Source organism: Pygocentrus nattereri, chromosome 15 (assembly GCF_015220715.1).
Source record: "Pygocentrus nattereri isolate fPygNat1 chromosome 15, fPygNat1.pri, whole genome shotgun sequence".
Lineage (NCBI taxonomy): Eukaryota > Metazoa > Chordata > Actinopteri > Characiformes > Serrasalmidae > Pygocentrus > Pygocentrus nattereri.
The window spans coordinates 1,997,673-2,009,806 of NC_051225.1; the positions used below are offsets into that span (position 1 = coordinate 1,997,673).

A 12,134-nucleotide genomic window follows, 5' to 3' on the forward strand; every position below is an offset into this window, starting at 1 on the left:
GTTTCCAGAGCAGATCACTGAAGAGACGCCGTCTGTTTATAGTTTAGAGCCCAGATTTGGGGAAAAACGGGTCGACTTTCAGTAGAAAAACAAAGTTCAGCTTCTTTTATTATAAGGGTTTAAAATGACGTCACCGTCTATTAGACTGGAGAGAAGAGCTACAGCCTCACACGACGCCCAGCTTCTGAATGGAGCTTATGGAGTATGAACGTAATGAGGAACATGACCGAGTGCGGTTTGGACCCACCGGTGGTCTCGGGGGGTTTAAGAGGCTAGTGCCATTGTGATCTATGCAGCTTCTTGAAGCCCCAAAAGCTCCACAGAGCTCAGATTCAAGTGTTAAGGAAGAGGAAATTGAGATGAGCTCCTTGACGAACCTGCTGTGCTTCTAAGACAATATAAGTGAGACATGAAGTCGGCTGTAACCGTATTGGCTACAGAAGCATTAATGTTTAAAGGCTTATCATTCACACAATAGATAAAAATGCGAATATATAACAGCCTGGATAGAGAGATAAATGTCAGACATCTAGCTAGATCTAAAAGATGAATAGCAATTGCAGCTGGAAAAAATATACACAGCTAACAAAAACACTGCAAATATGTAAATTACATCTCATACAGGACTTTAGAGCATGAATGAATGAAATGGTGTATCAAAAGTACGAGCAGCTATCTTGGCTGACCAGCGGAGTAAATTAAGGTGCTTGGTTGTTTAATTGCTTCAACTGTGAAGTTGCACAGAAATTACGTTGCAGGCAACTCGTTGCGTTTGACAGTGTAAAGCCAGACAGCTGAAGGGATTTGACGTGTGGTGTTCTGGTGTGAAAAGGCTCAGGACGCTCCGCTCTGGCTTGATTATAAGGCGAGTCACAGTGTCCAGTCTTACCTTTGAGGAGATGATTCTGTTGTCTGCAAACCTCTGGGGGATATAATGCCCGTGCTGAGGGAAGCGGTTTGCGATGTAAACTGTTCTGGTGTCGCTTTGATGCGGAGGGTCAAAGCCCTGCAAGAAATGAACAGAAGCGGGTCAGTGTGGGGGCGTCCAGACGACGGGCTGTCAGAGCAAACGGCTTCTGGTAAAGATCACCGACACTGACTGCGCACAAACGCGCCGTTTCCCTAAGGATTATATATTCCTAGACTTATATTTACTGTACAGTTTTCAACGCTTTAAAATATCTTGACTGTGCAGAGTCCTAATTCTACTCCACACAGACTGGACTGGCACAAAAAAATAAAAATCACAACCTCCAGAATTTAAAGAATTTAAAAGCCCTTCAGAAAACGTCATCTGAGAGTGGGTGTGTCCATATCAAATGCCACTGCCGGGGTGTCCGATCTACTCCGTGAAGGGAAGGTGTGGCAGGAGATCACCTGATGGAATGTCTGAAGACTACGGCTTACGCTCACATCACCAGGCTGAAGTGGCATGAATCAGATTTTCTGCCCTAAAGTGACTCCGATCTGATGTTTTCAGGGCTGTGTGGATCTTTTCAAATCTGACCTGAGCTGCTTTTATATGAGGTCCTAGATTGGATACGTATCGAATTCGTGGCCTTGTGACCTTAATGTGAGTTTCCACATGATCTGATTACTCAAGTGCTCGAAAACGTGTTGATCGGATTACTGAAAAAACCTGATTTCCTGCAGTGATCGGATTATTAAGCGCATGTAAACGTTCGAGAGATCGGACCTAAACCAAAAAACGTATTTAAGCAACGAGGCCTGTAATGTGAACATAGCTTTAGAATAACTGATTAAACGAGTGGAGTCCGATGAGCTCCAGCTTGTTTGGAGAAACACCAGCCCTTTGCGGACAAGCCTGGACGCACCTGATCTACTGCACTTCTGACTTGACCAGAAATGAAAGGTTTATTTAATTTTTTACGCTATTATTAATTTATGATATTCGGACTCGTTGACGTAATGCCGTCATGCGCATGGCGTACGGAGTCATTCTGGAACAGAATCGCTACAAGTAATCCGATGCAGAATGACGCGCATGCGTGGAGCAGCGCTGAGAGTGAACGTTACCATGACCGCGAGCATCACGTGAGGTCCAGTCGCCGTGAGATGAGCAGCAGTGAGCAGTGCTTGTGTTTTTAATGGCTTTAAACTGACGTCAGGCTCTGAGAAACGTCCTTCACATGCACTTATAAAGGAAGACGTCGTGCTCTGAGAATCATGAGCTGGCCGTCCGCCCCGTCACCGTCTTTTAAAGCTCAGAGTATGAACCTCGACTCCTCTGCAGACCAGTTCCTGCTCCGCCGTGTTGACCGGGATAAACCTTTCGCTGTGACGCGCCGCGCATGCGCAGAACGTTCTTCCACCTTCCGATTGGAATGTAATCGGATTCAGGCGTTTACGCGGATATTATTCTTCTATTTAACGGATTATTTACAGGATTACCCACCTCGTTCAATCACACAGAAATCGTATTCCGAATGGCCTCAAATCGGATTAGTCTATTCCGATTGAGGTGTTTACATGGATGTATTCCGTTCCGTACTCTATTAAACGTGGCTAATACCGCGAAGAGTGCTCAACAGCCGACAGCCACGTTTACATGCATCCTAATAATCTGTTAATAATCCGACTAATATCTCAATCGGAATCAGTTTTTTTCTGTGTCTACTGAATATTTTAAACATATTTATACTAAAGAAAACGTTAACATTTATTTCGTTGCAATAATCGCCAAAAATATCGTTATCGCAAAAATACCCTGAAATATTGTGATATTGTTTTAGAGCCATATTGCCCACCCCCAACACACACACACACACACACACACACCCACACACACACACACTCAAAGCACGACATCAGGCCTTTTGTGTATGTTTACCTTTGAAAATAGCCTGAGCACTTGATTTAGGCTGGAACGGGCGCAGATACTTGTGCTGAATGTTATTACTATCGATTACGACGAGGTCTCGCACTCCAAAATCGATGCAGCTGAATCTCCACAAACACATTAATGCATCTGGACGCTAAACAATCCAGGTCAAGAAAGGAAACATCGCACAGCTACATTCCCAACATGACGCTGGAGATTTAAATCAGAACGTTCCGTATTCCGGGGTTTTTCTTGCAGCTCAACAAATGAATCACAGTCCATCTCTCAGCAGATGAGTTAGCTTCCCATCAGCCACAGAGCAAAGGAGACAAATTCACCAGGACAGGAGCTTCGCTTCTGCAAACGCTGCTCCTCCTCAACAGCTTCTTTTCTTGGCTTTTTGCTTTTTCTTTCCACCAGTCAGTCCGATGTGACAAACCTGATCCGCATCACTGTTATCAAAAAACACACCACCACACCGAGTCCATCAGCGCAGTCGCTCCTGACCTGACTTTTTGAGTTGTTTAATAAATATATCGCTGTTGTCGGAAAAAAAAACCTTGTATCTCCGAAATGGTGACCTTACAGGATAAGGAAAAAACCTACTTTACTTTTAATAGAAGTCAATGGAACCAGATGTCTTTCCAAGCAATTTTGGGCCGTTTCTTTTGGTCCATTCATCATGAAATAAACACACAACGTAAAGAGCGACAGGCATTTTCAGACGGTCAAAAACTGAAAAACGTCATGAATGGAGATACGAGGTTTTCGCCCAACAGCAGCGAGATATTTTAAAGTTGCCCTATGTATGTAAGAAAACCATGCATCTCCATTTTCGGCTATTTTTATGTTTCTACTGAATTTCAACACCCCAGAACTTCTTTACGGTGTGTGAGAATTTCATGGTGACTAGACAAATAGAAACCCCCCGAAATCGACTTGGAATAAAACCTCTTTACATTAACTTACAGTAAAGAGTGAGACCATTTTTGCGCTCTCCTGTAAACGCACTGCGCAGCGTTCATGGCCCAGTTTATTATCTCTTACTGTATTTATTTAACTGTTGTAGTAAAGCAGTAGAGAACTCGAGGGGGTTCTGTTGCTTGTACTAACTATACTGATGAAGATATGATGACAATAGAAGACAATTCACTCGCGTCCTCAGACGACATGTCCTTCACCAAGTCTAGACTGAGTTCTCTCTGAATTCTCTTTCAATCAGATTAATCCGCTCGGGGAAGGGGAACCCACATCACATAAGGTCATACATCTCCACCAAACAGCTGGCCAAAATCATACAGGTCCAGTTATCTAGTGCTTTTGTACAAATATGTGACAAATTTTAAATAAACAAACGAAAGGACTAGACAGGACACAGTAGAACTACACATGTATACACACACACACACACACACACACACACAAACACACACACACTGACTGGCCACTTTATTAGGTAGGTTGCTAGTAAAAGGCTGGACCCCCTTTCGCCTTCAGAACTGTCTTAATTCTTCGTGTCACACTTTCAACAAGGTGTTGGAAACGTTCCTCAGAGATTCTGGTTGGTGATTTGAGTTCCTGTTGCCTTTCTATCATCTGGAACCAGTCTGCCCGTTCTCCTCTGACCTCTCACATCAACAAGGCATTTTCGTCCACACAACTGACCGCTCACTGGATATTTCCTCTTTTTCGGACCGTTCTCTGTGAACCCTAGAGATGGTTTTGTGTGAAAATCCCAGCAGATCAGCAGTTTCTGAAATACTCAGACCAGCCCGTCTGGCACCAACAACCACGCCACGTTCAAAGCCCCTTAAATCCCCTTTCTTCCCCGTTCTGATGCTCGGTCTGCACTTCAGCAGGTCGTCTTGACCACCTCTACAGGTCTAAATGCAGTGAGCTGCGGCCGTGTGATTGGCTGATCAGCTATTTGTGTTAACAAGCAATTGAACAGGTGTACCTAATAAAGTGGCTGGTGAGTGTGTGTGTACTCACACTAATATATATATATATATATATATATATATATATATATATATATATATATATAAAAAAAAACACACGAATTCCTTGTAAAAGTAACCAAAAACTGCTACATCCACATTTAAGGACTTCACCAGTTTTAAAGGTCTCCAGACTGACATTAACACAGGAAGACGTAACTGGCCTGTGTTCCAGTCTGAAAAAGACATTATTAATTCAGACGGAGAGCAACAGCAAAACAATTCATCACGGCCCCCAGAGCTGCGCCCTTAAATCACTTACTATTGACTCCCATTACGGCTTTACTTTAGTTTTTATTGACGCTCCCTCAGGGCAGGATGCAGTGTGTCAGTCATGACGTCCGTTTGGAGGAAATCATATTCCTGGAACGGATTAAACTCCACGCAATCTAAATGTTTCTCCACGCCCAACCCCAACCTGCCATGCCAGGCAAACGCTCCGGGCAGCCGCTCTGCCGACGGTCAGTAACTGGACGTAACGACTACACACAATACTACAACATGAACAGGACATACAGAGCATTGAAACGGTGCTACTCTCAGACCCCCGTGGTGTAGCGATAACACCAGACGGTAAACAGGAAAAGAAAAACACTAAACACTAATCGTAAATAATAATAATAATTATATAATATTTATAAATAATAAAAATATATAAATATAAGAAGGTCCTGAAATAAACACTAAAGTGACATAAGGCACACAGAGATTAGGCTCTGTGGGTTTAAACAGTGCAGATATAAACAGTCTAAGCGAATTACAGGCTGATCGATAGTAACCAGACCACAAGCCATTTCCACGGAGGTTCAAGGTGTTCCCACCTTTCGCTCTGCAGGTCTGATCTTCAGGGCATTTAAACAAAAAATATGAGCACAGTTCAGTGTTTGTGGTGTAACGAGCCATTCAGAGTGGTTTGGTGTGAAATGGATGAATATTCAGATTTCTTTACAGTCACCATATCTACAACACAAACACAGCCACTGTATTTACCACCCAAACCCACCAGTGAACCTGCATGTCTTCAGTTTTTAGGTAAAACAGTGGGCAATCTGTAAAAACATGCCTCAACACCCAGCATGCGCCATAAAAAAGAACTTTCAGACCAAAAGCTTCTCAAAACTACCATAAAAATCAGGCAGTGAATTCAGAACCAGCTCATGTAGGAACTTTCTGTGAGGAGCTTTTAGAGGGACGTCTGGTTCCCATCACCACCACTGGGAACGGTTCTGACCGATTCACAACAAACCACTGTGAATGACTCTGTTTACGTCTTCATATTGAAGTAAAAATATTAAATGTTGATATATCTGCATATTTGAATAACCACATTCAGTTCCAGTTAGGTCTATTAAAATCATTACATTATCACATGATCATTATTATTAGATCTAATTGCAGTAATTTTCCAGTTTTGCAGCTTTCTCAAATCATATGCACGCGTTTATAAAGACATCATAGATTTTACAAAAACACACCTTTAGAGGGCGGCGGCGAGCGACGTTTGTTTATCCGATGTTTGTTCACACCTTTAGAGGGCGGCGGCGAGCGACGTTTGTTTATCCGATGTTTGTTCACACCTTTAGAGGGCGGCGGCGAGCGACGTTTGTTTATCCGATGTTTGTTCACACCTTTAGAGGGCGGCGGCGAGCGACGTTTGTTTATCCGATGTTTGTTCACACCTTTAGAGGGCGGCGGCGAGCGACGTTTGTTTATCCCATGTTTGTTCACACCTTTAGAGGGCGGCGGCGAGCGACATTTGTTTATCCGATGTTTGTTCACACCTTTAGAGGGCGGCGGCGAGCGACGTTTGTTTATCCGATGTTTGTTCACACCTTTAGAGGGCGGCGGCGAGCGACGTTTGTTTATCCGATGTTTGTTCACACCTTTAGAGGGCGGCGGCGAGCGACGTTTGTTTATCCGATGTTTCTTCACACCTTTAGAGGGCGGCGGCGAGCGACGTTTGTTTATCCGATGTTTGTTCACACCTTTAGAGGGCGGCGGCGAGCGACGTTTGTTTATCCGATGTTTCTTCACACCTTTAGAGGGCGGCGGCGAGCGACGTTTGTTTATCCGATGTTTCTTCACACCTTTAGAGGGCGGCGGCGAGCGACGTTTGTTTATCCGATGTTTCTTCACACCTTTAGAGGGCGGCGGCGAGCGACGTTTGTTTATCCGATGTTTGTTCAGACCTTTAGAGGGCGGCGGCTTTAACACCTTTAGAGGGCGGCGGCGAGCGACGCTTGTTTATCCGATGTTTGTTCACACCTTTAGAGGGCGGCGGCGAGCGACGCTTGTTTATCCGATGTTTCTTCACACCTTTAGAGGGCGGTGGGGAGCGACGATTGTTTATCCGATGTTTGTTCACACCTTTAGAGGGCGGCGGCGAGCGACGCTTGTTTATCCGATGTTTGTTCACACCTTTAGAGGGCGGCGGGGAGCGACGATTGTTTATCCGATGTTTGTTCACACCTTTAGAGGGCGGCGGGGAGCGACGATTGTTTATCCGATGTTTGTTCACACCTTTAGAGGGCGGCGGCGAGCGACGCTTGTTTATCCGATGTTTGTTCACACCTTTAGAGGGCGGCGGCGAGCGACGTTTGTTTATCCGATGTTTCTTCACACCTTTAGAGGGCGGCGGCGAGCGACGTTTGTTTATCCGATGTTTGTTCACACCTTTAGAGGGCGGCGGCGAGCGACGTTTGTTTATCCGATGTTTGTTCACACCTTTAGAGGGCGGCGGCGAGCGACGTTTGTTTATCCGATGTTTGTTCACACCTTTAGAGGGCGGCGGCGAGCGACGTTTGTTTATCCGATGTTTGTTCACACCTTTAGAGGGCGGCGGCGAGCGACGTTTGTTTATCCGATGTTTGTTCACACCTTTAGAGGGCGGCGGCGAGCGACGCTTGTTTATCCGATGTTTGTTCACACCTTTAGAGGGCGGCGGCGAGCGACGTTTGTTTATCCGATGTTTGTTCACACCTTTAGAGGGCGGCGGCGAGCGACGTTTGTTTATCCGATGTTTGTTCACACCTTTAGAGGGCGGCGGCGAGCGACGTTTGTTTATCCGATGTTTGTTCACACCTTTAGAGGGCGGCGGCGAGCGACGTTTGTTTATCCGATGTTTGTTCAGACCTTTAGAGGGCGGCGGCTTTAACACCTTTAGAGGGCGGCGGCGAGCGACGCTTGTTTATCCGATGTTTCTTCACACCTTTAGAGGGCGGCGGCGAGCGACGTTTGTTTATCCGATGTTTGTTCACACCTTTAGAGGGCGGCGGCGAGCGACGTTTGTTTATCCGATGTTTGTTCACACCTTTAGAGGGCGGCGGCGAGCGACGTTTGTTTATCCGATGTTTGTTCACACCTTTAGAGGGCGGCGGCGAGCGACGTTTGTTTATCCGATGTTTGTTCACACCTTTAGAGGGCGGCGGCGAGCGACGTTTGTTTATCCGATGTTTGTTCACACCTTTAGAGGGCGGCGGCGAGCGACGTTTGTTTATCCGATGTTTGTTCACACCTTTAGAGGGCGGCGGCGAGCGACGTTTGTTTATCCGATGTTTGTTCACACCTTTAGAGGGCGGCGGCGAGCGACGTTTGTTTATCCGATGTTTGTTCACACCTTTAGAGGGCGGCGGCGAGCGACGTTTGTTTATCCGATGTTTGTTCACACCTTTAGAGGGCGGCGGCGAGCGACGTTTGTTTATCCGATGTTTCTTCACACCTTTAGAGGGCGGCGGCTTTAACACCTTTAGAGGGCGGCGGCGAGCGACGCTTGTTTATCCGATGTTTGTTCACACCTTTAGAGGGCGGCGGCGAGCGACGTTTGTTTATCCGATGTTTGTTCACACCTTTAGAGGGCGGCGGCGAGCGACGTTTGTTTATCCGATGTTTGTTCAGACCTTTAGAGGGCGGCGGCTTTAACACCTTTAGAGGGCGGCGGCGAGCGACGCTTGTTTATCCGATGTTTGTTCACACCTTTAGAGGGCGGCGGCGAGCGACGCTTGTTTATCCGATGTTTGTTCAGACCTTTAGAGGGCGGCGGCTTTAACACCTTTAGAGGGCGGCGGCGAGCGACGCTTGTTTATCCGATGTTTGTTCAGACCTTTAGAGGGCGGCGGCGAGCGACGTTTGTTTATCCGATGTTTGTTCACACCTTTAGAGGGCGGCGGCGAGCGACGTTTGTTTATCCGATGTTTGTTCAGACCTTTAGAGGGCGGCGGCTTTAACACCTTTAGAGGGCGGCGGCGAGCGACGCTTGTTTATCCGATGTTTGTTCACACCTTTAGAGGGCGGCGGCGAGCGACGTTTGTTTATCCGATGTTTGTTCACACCTTTAGAGGGCGGCGGCGAGCGACGTTTGTTTATCCCATGTTTGTTCACACCTTTAGAGGGCGGCGGCGAGCGACGTTTGTTTATCCGATGTTTGTTCACACCTTTAGAGGGCGGCGGCGAGCGACGTTTGTACATCCGATGTTTGTTCACACCTTTAGAGGGCGGCGGCGAGCGACGTTTGTTTATCCGATGTTTGTTCACACCTTTAGAGGGCGGCGGCGAGCGACGTTTGTTTATCCGATGTTTGTTCACACCTTTAGAGGGCGGCGGCGAGCGACGTTTGTTTATCCGATGTTTGTTCACACCTTTAGAGGGCGGCGGCGAGCGACGTTTGTTTATCCCATGTTTGTTCACACCTTTAGAGGGCGGTGGCGAGCGACGCTTGTTTATCCCATGTTTGTTCACACCTTTAGAGGGCGGCGGCGAGCGACGTTTGTACATCCGATGTTTGTTCACACCTTTAGAGGGCGGCGGCGAGCGACGTTTGTACATCCGATGTTTGTTCACACCTTTAGAGGGCGGCGGCGAGCGACGTTTGTTTATCCGATGTTTGTTCACACCTTTAGAGGGCGGCGGCGAGCGACGTTTGTTTATCCGATGTTTGTTCACACCTTTAGAGGGCGGCGGCGAGCGACGTTTGTTTATCCGATGTTTGTTCACACCTTTAGAGGGCGGCGGCGAGCGACGCTTGTTTATCCCATGTTTGTTCACACCTTTAGAGGGCGGCGGCGAGCGACGTTTGTTTATCCGATGTTTGTTCACACCTTTAGAGGGCGGCGGCGAGCGACGTTTGTACATCCGATGTTTGTTCACACCTTTAGAGGGCGGCGGCGAGCGACGTTTGTTTATCCGATGTTTGTTCACACCTTTAGAGGGCGGCGGCGAGCGACGTTTGTTTATCCGATGTTTGTTCACACCTTTAGAGGGCGGCGGCGAGCGACGTTTGTTTATCCGATGTTTGTTCACACCTTTAGAGGGCGGCGGCGAGCGACGTTTGTTTATCCCATGTTTGTTCACACCTTTAGAGGGCGGCGGCGAGCGACGTTTGTTTATCCGATGTTTGTTCACACCTTTAGAGGGCGGCGGCGAGCGACGTTTGTTTATCCGATGTTTGTTCACACCTTTAGAGGGCGGCGGCGAGCGACGTTTGTTTATCCGATGTTTCTTCACACCTTTAGAGGGCGGCGGCTTTAACACCTTTAGAGGGCGGCGGCGAGCGACGTTTGTTTATCCGATGTTTGTTCACACCTTTAGAGGGCGGCGGCGAGCGACGTTTGTTTATCCGATGTTTGTTCACACCTTTAGAGGGCGGCGGCGAGCGACGTTTGTTTATCCGATGTTTGTTCACACCTTTAGAGGGCGGCGGAGAGCGACGTTTGTTTATCCGATGTTTCTTCACACCTTTAGAGGGCGGCGGCGAGCGACGTTTGTTTATCCGATGTTTCTTCACACCTTTAGAGGGCGGCGGCGAGCGACGTTTGTTTATCCGATGTTTGTTCACACCTTTAGAGGGCGGTGGCGAGCGACGCTTGTTTATCCGATGTTTCTTCACACCTTTAGAGGGCGGCGGCGAGCGACGTTTGTTTATCCGATGTTTCTTCACACCTTTAGAGGGCGGCGGCGAGCGACGTTTGTTTATCCGATGTTTGTTCACACCTTTAGAGGGCGGCGGCGAGCGACGTTTGTTTATCCGATGTTTGTTCACACCTTTAGAGGGCGGCGGCGAGCGACGTTTGTTTATCCGATGTTTCTTCACACCTTTAGAGGGCGGTGGCGAGCGACGCTTGTTTATCCGATGTTTCTTCACACCTTTAGAGGGCGGCGGCTTTAACACCTTTAGAGGGCGGCGGCGAGCGACGCTTGTTTATCCGATGTTTCTTCACACCTTTAGAGGGCGGCGGCGAGCGACGTTTGTTTATCCGATGTTTCTTCACACCTTTAGAGGGCGGCGGCGAGCGACGCTTGTTTATCCGATGTTTCTTCACACCTTTAGAGGGCGGCGGCGAGCGACGTTTGTTTATCCGATGTTTCTTCACACCTTTAGAGGGCGGCGGCGAGCGACGTTTGTTTATCCGATGTTTGTTCACACCTTTAGAGGGCGGTGGCGAGCGACGCTTGTTTATCCGATGTTTCTTCACACCTTTAGAGGGCGGCGGCGAGCGACGTTTGTTTATCCGATGTTTCTTCACACCTTTAGAGGGCGGCGGCGAGCGACGTTTGTTTATCCGATGTTTGTTCACACCTTTAGAGGGCGGCGGCGAGCGACGTTTGTTTATCCGATGTTTGTTCACACCTTTAGAGGGCGGCGGCGAGCGACGTTTGTTTATCCGATGTTTCTTCACACCTTTAGAGGGCGGTGGCGAGCGACGCTTGTTTATCCGATGTTTCTTCACACCTTTAGAGGGCGGCGGCTTTAACACCTTTAGAGGGCGGCGGCGAGCGACGCTTGTTTATCCGATGTTTCTTCACACCTTTAGAGGGCGGCGGCGAGCGACGTTTGTTTATCCGATGTTTCTTCACACCTTTAGAGGGCGGCGGCTTTAACACCTTTAGAGGGTTAATTGTAATTATTAATGTAATTATTAACACAGCTGTACAGAAAAGATCGTCACAAGTCAAAGTCAAGCCTGTTGGTCAGTGCGGTTAAAGCTTCTAGCTCAGAACTGAAGCTGCTGCTTCTACTTGGAAATCAAAGCAGCAGGAAGCCACGTCATCCGACCCCAACGGCTGCACACGCCTCTGCCACCGTCCCGACTGAGCTTCTCTCACTCACACACACACACACACACACACACACACACACACACACACACACACACACACACTCTGTATCTCTCTCCCACAGCATGTCCAACATCTCTCTTCATTTTACTCTGGACATCTTCATACCTTCTGTAAAATTACGCCTCTGTGGTCGGCTGAAAGAAAAACGACGGCCCTGTAATTCGTTCGGCTGCTCCGAG

At 47.7% G+C, this 12,134-nt stretch overlaps 1 protein-coding gene across 7 annotated transcripts in view; it reads right to left on the reverse strand.

Annotated features, from left to right (window-relative positions):
* LOC108415043 (probable phospholipid-transporting ATPase IF) overlaps positions 1–12,134 on the reverse strand; it is a 123,563-nt gene that overhangs the window by 95,000 nt on the left and 16,429 nt on the right. For all 7 annotated transcript variants that reach the window (XM_037545135.1, XM_037545132.1, XM_037545131.1 and 4 more), the window contains exon 2: positions 890–1,006. In XM_037545135.1, coding sequence (XP_037401032.1) covers positions 890–1,006 — 117 coding nt within the window. The remainder of the gene's footprint in view (positions 1–889; positions 1,007–12,134) is intronic.